Raw genomic sequence first — 21645 nt, forward strand, 5'->3', positions numbered from 1 at the left:
TGGCATGGATAAATCATTACCGTATTTTCCACACTAAAAAGCGCACTGGAATATGAGGCGCACCTTCAATGAATGGCCTATTTTGTAATTTTTTTCATACAGTGGGCACACCGCATTATAAGACGCAATCCACAATGCATCCACTAGATGGGCACACCGCATTATAAGACGCAATCCACAATGCATCCACTAGATGGAGCTACGCTAAAGGAAACGCCAACAGAACAATCAGATGTCAGTAAAACTTATTTAATAAAGCAGTGACACAGTTCACTTAACCAACAGCAAGTTATAACATTGACTCGTTAACGTTGAACTCTTGCCGCTGCTCTATTTCCGTGTTCAACTGTGTAACCGATCGCCTTAAGTTTGAACTCTGCATTGTCAGCATGTCTCCAGCAAGGAGCCATTTTGGGGTTGAAATATTACTGTAACGACCATACACAAGGTGCACCGGGTTTTAAGGCGCGCTGTGAGCTTTTAAGAAAATGGAAGACTTTTAGGTTCGCCTTTCACTCCGGAAAATATGGTAAGTTCATTTCTGAAATAACTGTCTACTCTTAGTGATGATATTTTGGATGAAGGAGGAAGAAAATATACCTGAGTTTGCGTGCACTGCGCGCAGACTGCCCGACGAAGATGATAATCGGAAAGATCTCTGCTCTGTGCAGACGACGTACACAGTCCAGCCCAAGCGGTAATACACAATGAATACCCTATAGGATGAGGAGACAAAAAAATATAATGCAACTTAAGATTGGCTCATAAAAGGTTGTTCTGTATCTGGACCTGGTTATCTTGTTGTTTGCTTCAAACCCTTTGGTGTTGAGTTAGGAATCGTCCATCTTTTATACTTGCATTGAAAAAAATATCAAATGTGTGAAGCTCCAGTCACACAGATGAACAATTGTGTCCCCGTTGTTGTCCTTCCCTACAGCACATGCTTGCAATTCAGTCTGCCCAAAAAATGCAGTCTACATCAATGCATAGGTTGACGCACAAACCTTTTTCATGACTTTTTCCACACTCTGCACAGTGTAGCAGAAGTTTCTTCCCACCTCACATTCCTCCAGGAGTTCAGACTTCTGCAATCGGACTGCATGATCACTGGAGCACAACATCTCTGCAACAAACAGTATGTCTGTTTGTTAACATGGTGTACTGTGATTCATTGAAGAAGAAGAAAGAACAACAACAGCATCTATCTATCAATCTAGTCTGAAAAAAAAACAAGCAAAATCAAAATAAGCGGGAGATGTAATTTACAAACAGCAATTAAAAAAAATCAACACTGTGTAAGATATATTGCACATTGTGTTTTATAATACACAGAAAATAATGCACATACAGACAAATTGAGGAGTGGATTTCGAATCACACTCAAGAGTGGAAAATTTAAATCATAAGATGCTCAAGCTTGTGAATTTCCTCAATGTAGCTCAATAATGTAAAAGGCAACCACAGAGTGTTTATGGTGTTCTTTTCCAAAGTTGGATTTGCCCCGACAATACTCAGCATCCGATCAGTCATGTCAGAGACCATATCGTAAGGAGAACACAGCACGTTGGTGTTGTTGCTGGACTTCTCACATCTTTTATCGCAGAGTCAACCACAATCCAAGTCTGAGGCCGAGCTGTTTCTCCGTAACCTCCTATCTTCTGATATTCTTTCAGACCTTACCCGTTGTGTGAAGCATTGTCCAGGTCGACATATGTAGATCCAGGGTCCCGCAACAGTGGAGCCATTCTATTTTGTTACTCCACACTTTGTCCCTCAGGAGTTGTGTTGCTCATCTTCCCATTAGCAGTTGTCCCTGGCTATCCCACTGTCTGTCCAGGCGTTGAGGATGATGGTCAGGCTAGCCGGCCCATTGCATCACAGATCTCTGGGCACTGGGTTCTCCCAGATCCATGTTCTTCATGTTCAGGTCAAGCTGTTGGCTCTTGTCTCATATCCTTTGGCTTTGCTCTCAGCAAATTCCAGGGAGGGCAGATGGATGATTTCTTACTGGGGTTTTTTTCAGCTCTATTCGTGGAGCTAACTAGCTGTCTGTTAGCATTCCTGTGTCCTGTGTTTTGAGACAGACACTTAATGTGGTTTCATTCCCAGATTGTCCATTTAACCTATTCACCTGTGAAATGTTCCAAACTGGTGGTTTTTGTTTTTGCTTGTTAGTTTGTTTGTTTTGGTTTTTAGCATTCCTCAACTTTCATCTTTTGTTGCCAATGTCCCAGCTTTTTGGAAACGTGCTGTAGGCATCAAATTCAAAATTAGTGAATATTTGCAAAGAAAAAATCAAGTTTATCCGTTGGAACATTAAATGTCTTGTCTTTGTAGTGTTTTTAATTGAATATAGATTGAAAAGTGAGAGCAAATCATTGTAGTCTGTTTTTATTTATATTTTACACAACTTCCCAATTTCTTTGGAATTAGAGATTGTTCTTAAAAAACATCCATCCATCCATCCATTTTCCGATCCGCTTATCCTCACTAGGGTCGCGGTGGGTGCTGGAGCCTATCCCTGCTGTCTTCGGGCAGGAGGCGGGGGACACCCTGAATCGGTTGCCAGCCAATTGCAGGGCACACAGAGACAAATAACCATCTGCGCTCACACTCACACCTAGGGACAAGTTAGAGTGTTCAATCAGCCTGCCATGCATGTTTTTGGAATGTGGGAGGAAACCGGAGTACCCGCAGGAAAACCCACGCAGGCCTGGGGAGAAAATGCGAACTCCACACAGAGAAGCCAGAGGTGGAATTCAACCCGGTACCTCTGTACTGGGAGGTCGACGCACTAACCATTGGACCACCGGGCCGCCCCTCTTAAAAAACAAATGCAATATAATGCAGAATTTCTCTTACCAGGTTCACAGAGCTCAAAGCCCTGCCATGCTGCCACCTTCTTATCCAGGATGCGTCCCAGGATGGATGGCAGTAACAGGACTGGTCGACAGATGGGTGGGAAGTGGGGTGTGACCGGTGTATAGGGCATGAGAGTTAGACAACTTCTGGGTGGCGATGTTTCATCTAGTTGTGAGAGAATATACAGTGTTTTCAAACAAGAAATTCTGATCAATTTTGTGTGTAACAATTACTCTTTTTTTTTTTAATGGAGTCAAATGTTGTGTTTCTGTACCCGATTCTGTGCTCTTGCTCTTTTCATTCTCTACGCTGACCCAGAGAGGGTTTCGGCCCTGGCGACCTGTACTGACAATCCTCACTGCTTTCTGAGTGTTCTCAGCCATCATGTGCGCTTGCTGAAGAGGGAAGTGTTCACCAGTGAGCTGTGCAAAATTGCACTCCATACACAGTCACGCTTACCTTTTGAGACTTTGACGTTTGAAAGTTCATTTCTTCAATAGCCCGAATGAGAAGTCGCTGTGCTCTGTGATTATTAGCGGGTCAAGAAGCAGAGTGGTCAATGATAATGAAGCTTAATGTCCTTAAACTTTGCATATGGCACATAAATACCTGTAGTAGTTTGGTACTAATCCACTGTGGAGGGCCAGAAGCTGGCACGGATGAACTTTACTGACGTACCACGAGTCTTGGGTGTCAGCCGGGCGTGTGTTGGTCACATGTAAAATGTCATTGCAGGACACAGTCAGTGTCCCTTTGGGTCCCGCTGGGATGGTCACGTTGACACGCACGTAGAAAGAGTCACCCGATGACATCTCACTCTCCTGCAATTGCTGAAGCAAGGCCTCATAGTCTGTATACAATAGGCACAGAAAAACAGAGTCCTGTAAAATGATTACACACATCAATGATTGTAATTCTGTTTGGTGCTAATTAAAATGTGATGGATTTGTATTTTTTTTTTTCGCATTTACTCAGTTGCCTTATGCCTTAAATGTATTCATCGTCAAGTCAAGAAGAAGCTCTGGCCCATAAATGCTCTTGAAGAAAGCTGTTGAGGTCATTGTTGACAACTGTCAGTGACTCTCCATGGTTTTTAGTCGACCTTCTTTAGATCAAAGCGAGTGGCAACAACAAGTAGCGACAACAAACAATACAGTGGTGGGAGCATTGTACTTTGTTCTGTATATCGAATATACGCATCAACTTTTATACCTGATCCAAATTTGATGAGATGTACTATCCAATGAATGGCAGAATACATGTGGGTGACACATTAAACAATACAGGCTAAGGTTATTGATGATTAGACACAATGAAATTTCAGAGTGGCATTGCATCTGCACCACTGCATTTGTACTGGATTATATCTTTTTGAAATCCTGTCTTACGAAATAGCCAACAATTAAAAGCAAATGTGTCTGTTTTCTACTTGAATAGATTGATTCCCCTTCATGATCCTGTCTGTGTGGTTAGTTTGGATATGATGGCTGTTTTATCCTGATTTTAAAAATGGATTTAATATACAAACACCAATTCCAATGTAGTATGGACAGTGTGCAAAACATAAAAAGAGAATACAATGATTTGCATTTCCTTGTCAACCTATATCCAATCAAATTACACGACAAAGACAATGTAGTGAATGTTCAAAATGCCGAAGGTCATTTATTTATTTGTTTTTCAAATATTCCTCCTTTCTAATTTGATGCCTGCACCATGTTCCAAAAATCTGCGACGGAGGCAACAAAAGAACGGGAACGCTGAGGACTGCTCAAGAAACTCCTGTTTAGAACAATCCACAGGTGAAAGTCACACGCAGGCGTCCCGCACCTGACGTTACAAAACTCGGAAGTAACAGCGGCGCTCTGTTTTGACGGTGGAGAGTTGCGAATGGGAGGTGGATACTGGAGAAAAGTTTGTGGAACACGAGGGCTGTGGTGTGGCAGATGGTTTAACAGTGATCTTGTGTGCGCCCCAAAACCGACGGAGGAGTGGACGAATTGGAAACAGGACAAAAAAAAAGGTCTGTGGTATGCGTGTGTGCGAATGTGAGCGCAGGTTTAAGTTGGTAGCAGTGGCCTCCCTTCAGCACCTGAGGGGGGCCACGCTGTCACAGACGCATTATGAAGCGCAAAGTACGACAACCGAAATGCCGGACGTTTGAGCTTTGTACATCAAGCAAGAATGCGAAAGAATTCCACCGACAAAGATTCCACATTAAGTGTCCTCAGTTCCCATCTTTGTATTCCGTTTTCAGAACATTTTACACATAGAGCCAACTTCACTGGAATTGAGGTCGATGACGCTTCAATTTGGAGTTCTGGAGAAATTTTTGCAGTGGAAATATAGTACGGGAATGAAAACTGTACATGCAGGTTTCAAGCACTGTGGAGACATACCATCTGGCCTGGGACGCAAAGACAGATGGCAGGGACCAGTGACCTGGCCAAGTGCCCACAGAGCTTCTTCTAAAGTGGAATCTTCCAGCACCATCTTGAGAGCTTTTTCATCCTGTTTGTATCTGACCTACAAAATCATCATTGTTCTATTACACACCTTCAAACGCAATAATTCGTGTCGTCAAAAAGTTTTCTCTCACCTCCACGATTTGTGCTCCCTGGGTGATACCCACAGTATGTGCAGCACTCCCTTCTGTTACTTCATGCACAAAGACTCCGGTCTTATTACCCCCTACCACCGCAATCTGATTTAGCAGTGTCTCCCCCTGGAAGGCAATGGTGACTATGCGGCCAATAATGCGCAATGCTTTCGCACGTGAACGCACGAGGAATGGAGGTACGGCATTCTTATCCAGGCTGGTGAGAGATTAGGGACAATAAAAAAAAGAAAGCACATTTCATTATTGAATTAATCCCATCAAACAATCAATCATCCATCCATCCTCTCCCGCTTATCCAGGGTCGAGTTGTGGTGGGAGTAACTTTAACGGGGAAGCCCAGACTTCCCACAACATTCTCTGGCACAAACTGTCGCCCTGAAACTGAAACAATGCCTCACTGTGTGCGTGTGTCCTGACTTGGTGAATAAAAACTCTGGCGGCGGAGGACCTCAGAGCTCATGAGGGGACATAGGGAAAAAGGAGTTCCGAGAGATAGGAAGGCTCAAGAGCATTAAGACACTACTGTGGTCTTCGTCAGGCCACGTGCTGTCGAATGCTGCCGTCATTGTAAGCTTGGAATTCTCTTTTTTGCAAGACCAGAAACCGCATTACACTAAACAATCCATGAAACATGCATGCGTTAGCGTTGATGGTCTATTCTTCAAGAGATGTGAAAACATTGTTTTTTCATTCTTAATGTGTACTGTACAGCAAAATTGGGCTCAGAGTCTAGAACAGAGGTTGGCAACCTTTTGCACTCAAAGGGCCATTTTGAGCCAGTTACCATGGAAAAGACACCACTGGGAGCCGCAAATAATACTTTTTGACATCTGAAACGACGATGTTAGCCTTATCCTTATATATCCTCCTGACTACCAGTAGTTCAAATTTGTCCTCTGTAGAGGACATTTGTGAACCTAAATATCTCCCACCAAATGCCTCCAATCGCATTAACTCCTTTTGTTACTCTAAAGAGGACATTCAGTGCTTTCCAATGATAACAAATTTGTAGGGGTTAGAAAAAGTAAGAAAATGGCTTCCCTCAGTGCAAGCACTTTTTATGGGAAGAGGAAAAGTAATACTTTTTATCGACCACATTTTGTCTTGAAATGCTGTTGGCATTTTAATTATAAGACTCTTATGAACACGTTAAAGTGTTGTTTGAGTTGTTTTAAGTGTATTTGAGCCTGTTTAAAAAATGTAGTGGGATTTCAAAAATTTCTTTTGGAGGAGTCCAATTACTTCACATAGATTGGGGAATGTCAAAATAAATGTGATTGGACAACATTTTTTTTCCTGGTAGTCAGGAGGATATATATATATATATATATTGTGCACTAAGTTGGACAATTGATCAATAAAATTATGCCTGATTTCACACCCCAAAAAGTCATGTGAACTGTCATTTTTATAGTATTATTGGTTGTACAATTGCCTCACCTGTATGTGGTTTTGGTCCCACCTGCAGCATAAAGTCTTGATGGGGGTTTGTCTTCGCTCAACACTAAACAGAAGAGATGGGATTTAGTGATTTTTTTTGGGGCATCAAGGTGGTTTCCCTGTGAAATAAAAAAAACGTGTCCGCAATCATACATCACTTAAAGCCTTTCTTGGTCACTTTACAAGGAAATGTGTTGAAAATTTAACATTTCAACTCTTGACAAGAACTGGAGTGCATGACAAAACTAGGCCGTTTGTGCTCATTAGGGTCATGGGGAATTGGAGCCTGCTTCATCCCTTCTTGGTGAGAGGACAGGTACACCTTGGACCGGTTGCCAATCAATTGCAGGGCACATATTGGCAATCAACTATTCACAATTACACCAAGGGACAATTTTGAGTCTTCAATTGACCTACCATGCTTGCCTTTGGAATGTGGGAGGAAGCTGGAGTATCCAGAGAAAACCTAAGCAAGCACAAGGATGAAAAGCAAACTCCACACAGACAGTCCCACTAACCACCTCCTGGATCTCCTCAATATGAGGCAGATATGAGCTGAAGCACTCATCCACCGCGCGGCTATATTCCATGTTTATCTATTTTTCGTTGATTGGTTGAGACACAGTTTGATTTGCCTGTCAAGGAAGTACATTGTCAAACTCTCATTTGTAGTTTTAGTTGCCAAATCTGGTTCTTGGATTCAAGTTTGAAAAAAACCCCAAAACAAAACCACAGCCCAAGCAAGACTTTCAAGCTTAAAACAGTGAGAACCTTTCCAAACAAGATTGGTCTCCCCCGCAGAACCACAAACTTAACCAAGGAATGTAGACATGCGTAACACACCACTTGGGAGGATCTCAAAGTCGTCCAATGAAGAATCATCGGTCTCCGCTGTTTCCACGCTACAAGACAATAAAACATCCGTATCAGATTTGTGAGTCTCTCTGTCAACACATGCACAGATGCACACGTGCGTGCAAGCACATGTGCACACACCCAAACACAATGATGATCAGCTTCATCCTGTTTGATTTGGTCTCACTGGCACACAATTAGATAGGTGACTAGAGTTAGGACGTTGTGTCGCTGTGCTCTCTCCTCGCTTGGCCTTCCTTATCTATGGCACTCTTGGCAAACATAATAGTTGAATCCAGTTAAGATCGAGGAGTCATATGTGGTCAATTGGGCTAGGTAAAGTTGCCCGCCCAATGTGGGCGTGGCTAAGGTACTATTAAAACAAGGAAACGGACCGGTGGAAGTTCCCTCCAAAGTTTTTATTGTATAATTTAGTAAAAGCACGCGTGCAGAATTGGAGGTAATTGCAGCACTCAGACAGGTTTGGCAGGCAAAGGTGATCACATTGTTTGGAGAGTAAAGTAAACTATTTTCTCACAATGTCACTGACTGGTTGCTCTGTTGTTTCATACTGTACACAAGGTGCGAATAGTTTACTTTCACATCATGACAGAAATACGGTAAAGTATTAGTCACAGAAGCGCACTCACCTGCTGTCTTCGTAAAGAGCTACCTCTCTTCTGCGGAGAGACTGCGGACTTGGAGGCTCTACGTTTCTGGACCGGACGCTACTTGTCAATGGCTCTTTGCACTTCAAGATGAACGTGGAACGTGGGCATACATGCAAACAAAAGTCAACATTTTAAAGCCGAATATATGTGCTTGATTAGAGGTTGGCTAAACACACCTAAATACGGTATCAATTTGACCAAATGCTTATTACATGGTTGATATTAGGACTTATTATATATATGAGGCAAGCAAAATATTAAAATTCCCTCTCCCACTGATTATCATGCAGCACAGTTTAACACCATTGAAAACTACAAAACAATAGTAAAGAGTTTAAACATCAGATTTCAACAGGCAGTCTGTGACAGTCAAAACTTTGCATTATTCTTTTTGCAAAGATTTTAGACGACTTGTGTGTCTTGTATTGTATATATTACACTTGCTCGACTTGCCATTAGTTTGTACAGTATCTTTAAAACTGTCACAATTGTTTCAAGAGTACTAGAACCCGACAATGAATCAGAAAAATCAAAAGATGTCAATGTCAAAAGGCTGCTCACTATTGTCAAGCTACTGAATGTGTATTATGCTGCTTGTGAATGAGCAACTATTTTTTTGACAGTTTTGATAATAACTTAGCTTCCGTTCACATACCTCTGAGGAAAAGGAATTCAGTGAAAAGGGATAAATTGCATCCATGCGGCAAAGTCTGCGCCTGTTTGGAAATGGTGAATCTTCAGAACTGGATAGTTGACACTCCCAGCCAACCCCCCTCTCCTTACGAAGTGAAAAAAGAAGAATGGCGTTTCATTCGGAATTCTTTTGCCCTGTATGCCAATGTAGTTGGGGTCCATAATTACTTTAGTGCTCTGCCATTCTTTGCTGTGTTCGGCATTCACACTAAAGGCTCTCTCCTGGAGCTCCATCATTTGAGACCTCAGGACGTCTTTCTCAGCCAGGATGCAGGCGATCTGGGTCTGGGCCTCATTTCTGGAAAGGTATGCCTTGGAAGCACAGAAAACCAATTCAGTTGGATAACTTGCCAGTTTTAAATAACACACAGGCACACACACGCATTTCTCACATGGTTTTCACAAATAGTGACTCGTCATGTATTAGTCCTCGGGAGTAGTCCAATCTACAGGATATGTGGTGGGTGTCTTTCTGGTGTTGGGTGTCTGAAGAATTATGTCACAGTTTCCACCCTCTACTGAGACTTTGAATAAAAATCGACTTGTTTTGAGTCCTGTCCTGAGGAAATTAGCAACTGTTGAACCCACAAACTGTGTGTTGAATCCCATCTCTTCAAAGGTTCAGGAGCCACAGAATATGTTGCTATTTATTGAAATAGTCACATCAGGGTTGTCACGATCCTGTCACACGATCAGAAATTGGGGCCGATCACGTGATTTTCAGCTGATCAGTACCCGCTGAGAAAGATCGAATTTTTGAATTTTCTACATTTCTACATTGTGGTGATATTGGATTGGGACTCGGTTCTGTCCGATACTCAAAATCAAGTGACTTGTTCCCGGACTAGGGTGCAAATAAATGTACAGTAATCATGACATCCGGAATTTACATCCCATGGGAGACGTTTTTTTTGCATCAGTCTTGACTCATGCGACTCCCTCCTAGTTGCAGTCAGAACAGGAGACATTCAACCATGCGAACACAATTCTACCAAAGGTGAAGCTAGATGCTTCTTCCTGTGATTCTCACTCGTGTAAGAAACTCTTCACCAAGTCTAATTATACGTGTCAATGTAGTGTGACAATCCGTAAAAGAGGCACATGCCACAGACGCACACAAAGCCGCAGACGCAGTCAAACATTTTTCGGAATCTGACGTTGATAATGCCGTTAACCAAATGAACTCGGCTTAACGTTTGACTCAGGACATTCCTGTGGGGGCGGTATTGTTTCAGTTACCGGTAGCCGGCTCATGACACAATCTGGAAAATATCAATGGCTTGCTCACTGACATATTTTCAGAAATACATGGACAGTTCACTAAGAAAGAAAGTAAATGATACAAATGGAAAAATAGAAAGAATAAAAATATTTAATATTGGTGTATAATCATTACTGGTATAATTATAATGAAAAAAAAAATTTCAAGCATGTCAACGGTGAGTGCTAACAAATGACGATACACAAATTGGAAAAAAATTTTAAATTAATTTGCACATATTTGAAAAGTAGCGTTAACATCGCTTATTTGGGTGGCAGGTGAGCTGAAGCCTATCCCAGCAGACTTCATTGTAAGGTGGCAAAATCATATTCTGGTGTTAAAAACTTGAATAGATGATTGACTGAGTTAAAATTGTTCCATGACTTCTAGAGAGAGGCATCATCTCTAATTCAATTTATCTTACGGTGTCCTGAAAAAGTCTTACTTGGTCTCTCTCTGTCTGCAGCTCTCTCATCTGATTCTGGATGACGGTGCTCTTTTGTTGGTACATGTTACAATCCAGGGTCAGCTGCTTCACTTGAAGGGTCAGGCATTCGTTCTGATCCAAAAGCTGAACAATGATGCACATGATGTCGTGAGAATTTTGTGTGAACATTACGTACACAATTTGACGACAAAGTCAACACGATGCTTCACTACATAGAGAAACCACGTCAGTGTATGATTGGCAACAAATGTATTTGCAGCACAAGTTCCCCGATTCCATTCCTGTGCAGTCAAGCGTTCACGGTTTGTCTCCAGGGCAATTAGAGCTCCGGCACATAGCAGTTAATCAAGAACTCCCAGACTCCTGAATGACATTTTCCATCTCACAAGCCACATTGGTGCAAAATAACTACTGACACTATGTTAACTGTAGCAATGTTCCTCTTAGCATGCGTTGATTTTGCATTGAGGCAGTTCCTTTTTATTCAAGAGTGCCATATTTCGTTGGACGTCTAGGAGAAAACACGACTAAACACACAGCTATTAAGCCTTCCTATTGAGGGGGATGAGGACCTTATTTAGCGCCCAAAGCGAGTCATGTGGGCTTGGGCAGCCACATGAGTCATTAAAAGCAGAGCATGATGGAAGCTTGAAGGGAAAAAAAGGGGGATTCAATGAACTAATCATACTCGCAGTAGCGTGAAGTGAAGCCACTGGCAGCCATCTTACGTTGCTACTCGTGAAGCACGCCTAACTGGAGTACATTGATTGCTCTGCAGCATTTTTACTTAATTTATTTTCGACATTAGTTCAAAAAATGGTCAACCTGATGGAGGTCTCTGAAAAAAGAGCTGCTGATAATTTTTCAAAAATGTCAAGTCATGCAGCCTCCTCCTACACAGGCTTCCCATTACATTCCATATCCATCCATTCATTTCTGATCTGCTTTGTTCTCACAAGAGTCGCGGGGCGTGCTGGAGCTTACCCCAGCTGTCTTGGGGCAGTAGGCGGGGGACACCCAGAACCGGTTGCCAGCCAATCGCAGGGGACCCTCAGACAAACAACCATCCACCCTCACACTCACACCTTGGGACAATTTAGAGTGTTCAATCAGCCTGCCACGCATGTTTTTGGAATGTGGCTGGAGAGAAAACCCACGCAGGCACGGGGAGAAGATGCAAACTCCACACAGGAAGGCCGCACTCACCACTGGACCACCGGGCCGGCATGCAAATTTCTTGACTAAGAAAACAGTGGAGTTCAAGTTATTAAAAAAAAAAAAAGGTGGTTGTGGAAATTCTGATTAGCTGGTCACTTCAGAGAGTCACGACCACATTGGCTCGTGATTAAAAAAAAAGGAGAAAAAAAAAGAGTTCCACAGTCACACTAATGAAACTCACCTCTTTTTTCTCTCTGTGCATCTGTTCATTTTCTTCTCTATAACACTTGAGCTGACCTGCGAGTTCCACTTGGCTATCTATAGCCTCAGCCAGGTCCTGAGCCAGAATATCCTGATGCGCCTACCAAAGGGAAAGTGTCGATGAAATACCATCACGGCAGATAAAATAGTTTTTGCCTCTCATATCCAGGTCGGGACTTTTTTTTTCTCACTGGGTTTAGTTTCTCTATCTTGACTAACTGGCAGCGCAGACTCCTGACTTCCTCTTGCAGCAGAGACGCCTCAGCTAAAGAGTCGCATCTCAGAGAACGCCGTTTCTGGAAGTCACTCTCTGTTTGGGCCTTTTGCAGTTCTGTTTGCAGTTGGTAGATCTGCCACAACACAGTACATAAGAAACATAAATGATCATCGGAAGGTACGGAGACAAAACACCGATCTTGTGTTACGTCATATCTCAAGGTATCCTGTTGATACATCAGCAGCAGGTGTCAATGCTAGCTGCGAATCTGACTTTTGAATGTGATGCATCTGAAACCAAATATTATGAAGTTGCCAATTTTAATTTTAATGATCGGCTGCTCTACTACTTGACAATCCATTCATTTGTTTCAACAAAGAGTCCCAACCACATTGATATTGAAGCCATTCATCCTGACTGAAGAAGCAGACAATGACGATGAGCATTCATAGACAGGACTAGGAATGGGAGCTACTCGGATTGGATGTTACCCATTGCCACATTGTAGAGTGGGATTCTGGTTGTTGCAAACCCTTTTAATCTTAAATTTAAAACTCTTTAGCATTTTAGGAGTTCAAACAGCTCAAGGCAGGCACAAGTGCAGCTCTACTGAACAGTTAAATAGATAAATGTATGTGAAATGTATACGAGTGTATGTGTCTGTGTGTCAAGCTCTTTGGGCAGAAACTGTATCATGTAGATCCACTGGTATATGTGTAGTGCACTCCTTGCACAATTTTAATCAAATTGGCTTTTTCATCTGTTGGAGTGTAAAGTGTTTGCTTTTGGCGGACTGATGGCGTGACGATAGATGGAGTGGCAGAGCGATGAAATTTACTGCGGGAAGCAATGCGGGAAGAGTGATTTTCATGGCTCAGCTTAAAAATTTGATGGACTGACAATAACGGACGGGTTGCTATGCTGTTGATGAATGACAAATGATGGAACAACAAAAATTGTATAAATTGCCCACCCTCAATCATTGTTGAACAGTAAACAATATTCGACAGCATCGTCATATCTAACACATTATTTTTCTCAGTGAAATAATCCAATTTTAGCTTCTTCACAAATAATCAACTTTTTCAAGGCAAGTCAATCGCAAATTTTTCTTTCCGATGACATGTTCCATGTGGCTCTGCGAGTCTCAAACACGGCATTCTGATAAATAGTGTGTTTGTTGAAGATGAGTTATAAAAAAATAAAATCCACCATTTTTTGTCCATCTCAAGGGAATGCCATTTTGCCACTTGCTGTCAACTGCAAATGACATCAGAGTTGCACAGGGCTCAGGTATGACCTGTCATGGATTAGCTTCAGAAAACAGGTAAACCGTGATTGACCGCTCCCTGAGATGGCTAATTTTTTTTTTTTTTTTTTTGATTTTGCTGCTTAACTCTTATTCCACAAACACAATATTAGAATGCCCTGGTGAAACTAATGGAGGTGCATCGAACATACTCCCAAGAAAAATTGGGGGTTGGCTTCCCCTTTAATGAAATGCATTGCAATGTGCAAGACACTTTCAAGAAGCTTTCAGCAACATTCCTGAGATTTGACATTAACTATCGAGTACAGAAGTGAGTAACATTTGACAACACTGGAATAGGAATGACACTTAAAACAAAAGTTTTTTTTTAACCTTGCATGCGTGTATGTGGGGGGAAAAAAAAAGAATAATTAACCGGTCATCAGCCACATTGCATAATTGCCTCAGTCAGTTTTCAATATTTTTCAAAAACAAGAAAAAAACCACAATAAATGCTGATTCTCATCCCAAACACTTCACACTCAGTTGTGAAACATTTGCATGAGAATTGCATCCAAAGAACTACATCATCTGCAATAAGAGAAGCAATATTGAGGTCACCAAATCAGGGACCCCCCAGTGCCCTCAGAAAATCTGTCAATAAAAGGTTTCAGAACAAAATCAGTGGGCAGCTTTTGTAGAGTGCAACTCTCACTGGAAACAAATCTGGCAGTACAGCCAAAATTCTCTCCACAAGAGCCTATGAGGGACACGGTTGAACACATTCCATAAAGTCCACAAAGCACATGTAGAATGGTTGGGGAAACTCCCACACACCCTCAAGAACACTGCTCCTCCAAAATCTGAGACTTGATTTACCAGGAAGGCTGAGGAGTGTGATTGCCCTGTAGTTGGAACACACCCTTCAGTCCTTGACATTCCAGAGACACTGTCTCCGACGTCGACGCGATGTTGCAGAGGCCTGTCAACCAGGAGAGCTCCCCAGCATCCACAGCCTTTAGGAACTCCGGGCAGATTTCAACCACCAATGGGGCCCTGCCACCGAGGAGGTTTTTGAAATAATTCTCTGGCATTCGCCTCTCGACTTCAGTCACTAACTTGAGTGTCGAAATGCACCCTCACTTGACTTTTCAGACACATTAATCACCTCTGCAAGATCCCCTTCTTTCACCTCAAAAACATTGCAAAATTTGGACCACACACTCAATCAGTCTGATGACGAGTAACTTGTCCACACAATTGTCTCTTCCAGGCTTAACTCTTCTCATATTGCACATAGAGAACAGTGCTGCCAGTATCCTGATGAAATCTAATTGCCGTCCCAGCAGTGCCTCAAAGGCCCTGCCTCCATCTACCTCAAAGAACTGCTCATTCTTCGACAGGTGGTCCACCTCTGCTCTGGAGGAAGCCAAACATCTCCACCCATTGAGGACCGAGCGTCGATCAATGGGTGACCGTGCACTCCGCTCCGCCGCTGCATACCACGGACCGCGGAGCTGCTGCTTTTAAGAGAGGCTTGAAAGTGTACCTTTTTAGAATAGCCTTTATTAGAACGCTTTTTTTTTTGTGTTTCTTACTTATTTCATTTGTTATATATATCCAAAATGTAAAAAGAAATGTTGCTACAAGTGTTCCGTTCTTCAATGACAACAATATCACTTACGGTTTTCTGCCAATGTATAAATTATTGCATAAGCATAGTTACGGATTCTATCAGATCCTGAGTTATGCTGCAACTTCCTGTGATGGCATTATGCATTGTTTTTGAAACAAAATAATGGATGCAGAAGTTGAGAATTAATTTAAAAATCAATAAAACATGTCCAGTAAGTGCAATACAGATAACATTACTTTAATTCTTCTCGATTGTCAGGGAAACACTATTTATGCTGAGAATAATCGTACAAATGTGACCAAATGAAATGGTGAAAAATGGTGATGGTTGCATCCGCAATAGTCTTAATTGCAGCCAGTAAAGTTGCATCCATCCACTTTCTAGACCGCTGATTTTAGTTAGCAGGAGCCCTTCCTCGCTGGCTTTGGGCAAAAGGCAGGGCTGTCCTCTCTCTCTCTCTCTCTCTCTCTCTCTCTCTCTCTCTCTCTCTCTCTCTCTATATATATATATATATATATATATATATATATATACCTGTATATATACAGTATATGTACTGAAAGGATTTTCTTTCACAGTATCGGCTTTCATATTGCTGTGCACTTTGTTACAGCTGCAGCGCTATATTAATCAGGATGTTGTGTCAGTGCTGCTTTTCATGGTTATAGATGATTCGAGTGAAGGTTTGGAATACGTGACTGCAAATACTGTAATGATGTTTTGTTGAGTGTAAATGAGAGACTGTATACATTTGGCTGTGGTTGAGGAAGAGGGGGTGCCAAGGTGCCACGAGCAAGGGGGGGACCCCGGCCGCTTGACTGGAGATCACAATCGGCACTTAAAAGGGCCCCCACAGCAGGACGACCACTTCCAACAACAGAAGACGGCCAAATGCGGAAGACCATATCCACATCAAAGGAAGATTCACAATAGAATGACAATTCACACCTAATCTGACAGATCCAGTTGATAACACCCGGATTGTCCTCTCAGACCATTTGCCCATGCCTGAAAGTACACACACACACACACACACACACACACAGAATGCCCTGGTGAAACTAATGGAGGTGCATCGAACATACTCCCAAGAAAAATTGGGGGTTGGCTTCCCCTTTAATGAAATGCATTGCAATGTGCAAGACACTTTCAAGAAGCTTTCAGCAACATTCCTGAGATTTGACATTAACTATCGAGTACAGAAGTGAGTAACATTTGACAACACTGGAATAGGAATGACACTTAAAACAAAAGTTTTTTTTTAACCTTGCATGCGTGTATGTGGGGGAAAAAAAAAATGTGCAAGACACTTTCAAGAAGCTTTCAGCAACATTCCTGAGATTTGACATTAACTATCGAGTACAGAAGTGAGTAACATTTGACAACACTGGAATAGGAATGACATTTAAAACAAAAGTTTTTTTTTAACCTTGCATGCGTGTATGTGGGGGAAAAAAAAAAGAATAATTAACCGGTCATCAGCCACATTGCATAATTGCCTCAGTCAGTTTTCAATATTTTTCAAAAACAAGAAAAAAACCACAATAAATGCTGATTCTCATCCCAAACACTTCACACTCAGTTGTGAAACATTTGCATGAGAATTGCATCCAAAGAACTACATCATCTGCAATAAGAGAAGCAATATTGAGGTCACCAAATCAGGGACCCCCCAGTGCCCTCAGAAAATCTGTCAATAAAAGGTTTCAGAACAAAATCAGTGGGCAGCTTTTGTAGAGTGCAACTCTCACTGGAAACAAATCTGGCAGTACAGCCAAAATTCTCTCCACAAGAGCCTATGAGGGACACGGTTGAACACATTCCATAAAGTCCACAAAGCACATGTAGAATGGTTGGGGAAACTCCCACACACCCTCAAGAACACTGCTCCTCCAAAATCTGAGACTTGATTTACCAGGAAGGCTGAGGAGTGTGATTGCCCTGTAGTTGGAACACACCCTTCAGTCCTTGACATTCCAGAGACACTGTCTCCGACGTCGACGCGATGTTGCAGAGGCCTGTCAACCAGGAGAGCTCCCCAGCATCCACAGCCTTTAGGAACTCCGGGCAGATTTCAACCACCAATGGGGCCCTGCCACCGAGGAGGTTTTTGAAATAATTCTCTGGCATTCGCCTCTCGACTTCAGTCACTAACTTGAGTGTCGAAATGCACCCTCACTTGACTTTTCAGACACATTAATCACCTCTGCAAGATCCCCTTCTTTCACCTCAAAAACATTGCAAAATTTGGACCACACACTCAATCAGTCTGATGACGAGTAACTTGTCCACACAATTGTCTCTTCCAGGCTTAACTCTTCTCATATTGCACATAGAGAACAGTGCTGCCAGTATCCTGATGAAATCTAATTGCCGTCCCAGCAGTGCCTCAAAGGCCCTGCCTCCATCTACCTCAAAGAACTGCTCATTCTTCGACAGGTGGTCCACCTCTGCTCTGGAGGAAGCCAAACATCTCCACCCATTGAGGACCGAGCGTCGATCAATGGGTGACCGTGCACTCCGCTCCGCCGCTGCATACCACGGACCGCGGAGCTGCTGCTTTTAAGAGAGGCTTGAAAGTGTACCTTTTTAGAATAGCCTTTATTAGAACGCTTTTTTTTTTGTGTTTCTTACTTATTTCATTTGTTATATATATCCAAAATGTAAAAAGAAATGTTGCTACAAGTGTTCCGTTCTTCAATGACAACAATATCACTTACGGTTTTCTGCCAATGTATAAATTATTGCATAAGCATAGTTACGGATTCTATCAGATCCTGAGTTATGCTGCAACTTCCTGTGATGGCATTATGCATTGTTTTTGAAACAAAATAATGGATGCAGAAGTTGAGAATTAATTTAAAAATCAATAAAACATGTCCAGTAAGTGCAATACAGATAACATTACTTTAATTCTTCTCGATTGTCAGGGAAACACTATTTATGCTGAGAATAATCGTACAAATGTGACCAAATGAAATGGTGAAAAATGGTGATGGTTGCATCCGCAATAGTCTTAATTGCAGCCAGTAAAGTTGCATCCATCCACTTTCTAGACCGCTGATTTTAGTTAGCAGGAGCCCTTCCTCGCTGGCTTTGGGCAAAAGGCAGGGCTGTCCTCTCTCTCTCTCTCTCTCTCTCTCTCTCTCTCTCTCTCTCCATGTGACGAAATTAAGGATCTACACAATTTGAATATAATATTTTAATTTGCTGCAGTAACCAACATCGTTGTCGTCCGATGAAAAGCATGTAAAAACACGAGGAAAACATTGTGTAAAATACATTGGGACAAAATGCCAAAACAAAAATTAAAATGAGAAAAAACAAATATATACAAAATAGAGGGAAATGCACGCACGCACACACGCACGCACACACACACACACACAAAGAGAGGAACACCCTTTTTGGGGAATTGTATTAAAGGTGGGTCAAGGAAAAGGTGTCTTTGTCACTCTGCCTCGCTACCCTCGTGGTTAGAAGTTGATGACCCATAGCTCTGTTTAGAATAATTGGCTTGATTTATGCTGTATTAGACTATTTGTTAGCCTTTAAATACGTTTATGTGTTCCTGACTCAATACACGTGTGCATGTGGTCATTCCTGAGCCCATCAACGAGCACCGCGGAAATCCACCAATGTATTTGATTACTGGTCAAATAGTGTGGAAATTCCGCCTTCAATATAAACACACACACACATGCTTTGGCAGCAATATTAATTTACTTCAAAAAAAGTAGTTCTAGTGGTTCCATGATTACGTACTAGTAAGCAGGTTCCCTCTAGCGCCACACAAAATGAAAACTGAACGAAATGTCCAAATTGTGTGAAACATAACAGTGGCTTAATTTTTCATTTTTTTTTTTAGTCAGCACAGTCCATCAATTAAATACAGTACAATATGTTTGCAATTAATGTTTTAGAACTGTTGGTTTTCAAATATATCTTAAGATAGAATTGTACAGACATTTTTAATACACTAATATATTTTAAATGAATCATCATTTAAGAGTAGGTTTTCATTTTCCTGAGTTTTAGCTGGATGCTGATGTTCAAATTCTGCAAACACACTCAAATAAAATATGTACCGATATACAAAGTAAACATTTGGGTGGCATAAGTGTCAGAACACCCACAGATAGAGAGATTAAAGCACTTTCTCAAAGTTTTTAACGACAGATAGCAAAGTAATGATGACAGACTGCGTTGCACACGGGTGCATTCTTTTGATGTTTGACATCAAGATCACCATCACTCTTAGTTTATCGGCCAATATCCCCACATGGTTTTGACAATCGGATTTGGGTAAGTGAAAACTTTCATTGTGATTTATCATTGTGAAGATTATGTTGATTCTGAAAAGGTATTTGGCACTTGGGCTGCATTCTTGGCAGAGTAGCGAGCATGAAACATATTTTCATTTGTTTTCTGAGATGGCATGCATCCAAAGTCAACAAGTCTTTATCATCACATCTAAAAATAACTCATCATGGACTCAGCAATTGTTCAAATTTGATCTGTGACAGTATCGATAGATGATGGTGTGTCGCTATCGATATGACAGAGCAGATAAATTGGCCCAATAGCTGTATTTTAAGAGGGTCTATTTATTTGGAATCCAAGACATTGGCGTTGACTACCAACCTGTAAGTTGAGATCATGGAGGCGCATGCTCACAGCTGATTTCTCCTCAATGGCTGCAGTGTAGCGCACATACAAGTCGCACTTCTCGTCCTTCAATTGGGTAACTTCACGTTGCAGTGAAGACAAATGTCTGTGTACGCGCTCATATTCCAACTGAAGGCATCTGGACTTTTCCTCGTGCTCCATTATTTGTTGAATCTCAGCCTCCAGAGAGGCACACCGAGCACTCATTTTTCCAGCCTCGCAACGAGCCTCTCGAAGCTCATTCTGCATCCCGGTTACTGCTCTGATAAGGTACTCTGTCAGTTCAGAATACTTTATCAGGCCTGTGCGGAGAGTTGAGACATGGGGCAAATAAGACGTATGGAAATTTAAACTCATTTGGCAGTAGCAGACATTTAAATAACAAACCGCTGAATCTTGAAGGTTCTGAGCTGGGTTTGCGTCCAGTAACTTGAGTGTAGAGGGTCGGGTAGTGGATCATCAGGCTTTCCAGCAAAGCCACTGCACCGTTCCTGCCTTGGGTCCGCAGCAGATCCATCATATGGCCTGCAAACAGTGTGTGGGTTGGCGGGGGGAAGGTTCAGGGATCGGGGGAGTCATCCTTATCGCATACCCTTTGTCTCTTTATTTCAGCTTAATTTATTCGGGTCAGGCAATTTTCAATACAGACCTGGCAGCACACAGTAGTGTAAAACAAAAAGTTTCAACTTGCGTTATCAGCCAAAGCAATCAGATGACTTTTAGAATATCTCAGTAGTATGACTATTATAATGCAATTATGCAGTAACTCCACTTACATGTCAAAATAATTTGCCAGTGAATGTGTCTTTGTTTTGAATAGAAATAAGATGAGGTGTGCATTATGGAGCAGACTGGAATTGATTGTCAGTGTGGATTTTACAAGTAAATAGCAGCAGCAGCAGCAGCATCATCTTACTTGTTCTCATTGATCGATTGGTGAGGTTGTGGCTGGAGAGGATCTCATCCTCATCCATCTCGGTGAGCACCCTGGCCTGCCTGAGGTATGGAATCACGATGCATGGTCGCACCCCCAAGGACAGCCGATGGCGATTGTCATTGATGAGTTCCCACAGTTCCTCTTCGCCCATCTCCTTCAGGTCGGGACCCTCGGGCACACTCTCTCCTGCCATCTTGAGTATGCTGAGTAAGTCGGCAAAAAATGTTGCTCGTAGTCGCCGCTGCTCAGTGACTCATTACTGGAAATAGACAAGAATGACAGCGAGCCTGGTAGAGACAGGCCAATGGTATAAAAGGCACAGTCTCTCCACACCCAGTGGGCGTTTGTGTCAAATCAAGTGTACAATACGTGTGTGTGTGTGTGTGTGTGTGTGTGTGTGTGTGTGTGTGTGTGTGTGTGTGTGTGTGTGTGTGTTGACATGTGGGAAAACCTGTAATACAAGACTTCTGCACAGTAAGGACAAACTACATACAGTATAGTTGACAGATTCCCTAAACTGCGTTGCAATCATAAACTTACATGATCACAAACAACCACAAAGCAGAACATGTTTTCATGATTAAACAATCTTGGATTGGCCCGTATCAGCTTCCTTCCCCTCAGCACCACGACTCTCCCCCTATTACAATACCTCATTGCAATCCAGCA

General features: G+C 42.1%; 1 protein-coding gene across 1 annotated transcript in view; it reads right to left on the reverse strand.

The window, feature by feature from the left end:
• The window catches only part of card14 (caspase recruitment domain family, member 14), a 22358-nt gene extending 1071 nt beyond the window's left edge, over positions 1 to 21287 (reverse strand). The window contains exons 1-19 of the mRNA XM_019889519.1: positions 20956 to 21287; positions 20427 to 20564; positions 20016 to 20341; positions 12461 to 12619; positions 12250 to 12369; positions 10848 to 10973; positions 9310 to 9453; positions 9104 to 9226; positions 8428 to 8528; positions 7766 to 7824; positions 6923 to 6986; positions 5462 to 5678; positions 5262 to 5388; positions 3472 to 3712; positions 3322 to 3385; positions 3137 to 3257; positions 2863 to 3027; positions 1005 to 1123; positions 601 to 716 (exon numbers count right to left, since the gene is read on the reverse strand). Coding sequence (XP_019745078.1) covers positions 601 to 716; positions 1005 to 1123; positions 2863 to 3027; positions 3137 to 3257; positions 3322 to 3385; positions 3472 to 3712; positions 5262 to 5388; positions 5462 to 5678; positions 6923 to 6986; positions 7766 to 7824; positions 8428 to 8528; positions 9104 to 9226; positions 9310 to 9453; positions 10848 to 10973; positions 12250 to 12369; positions 12461 to 12619; positions 20016 to 20341; positions 20427 to 20564; positions 20956 to 21169 — 2744 coding nt within the window. The 5' untranslated portion in view covers positions 21170 to 21287. The remainder of the gene's footprint in view (positions 1 to 600; positions 717 to 1004; positions 1124 to 2862; positions 3028 to 3136; positions 3258 to 3321; positions 3386 to 3471; positions 3713 to 5261; positions 5389 to 5461; positions 5679 to 6922; positions 6987 to 7765; positions 7825 to 8427; positions 8529 to 9103; positions 9227 to 9309; positions 9454 to 10847; positions 10974 to 12249; positions 12370 to 12460; positions 12620 to 20015; positions 20342 to 20426; positions 20565 to 20955) is intronic.
• Between the last annotated feature and the right edge of the window lie 358 nt (positions 21288 to 21645).

Source organism: Hippocampus comes, unplaced genomic scaffold (assembly GCF_001891065.2).
Source record: "Hippocampus comes isolate QL1 unplaced genomic scaffold, H_comes_QL1_v1.1 scaffold86, whole genome shotgun sequence".
Classification (NCBI taxonomy): Eukaryota; Metazoa; Chordata; class Actinopteri; order Syngnathiformes; family Syngnathidae; genus Hippocampus; species Hippocampus comes.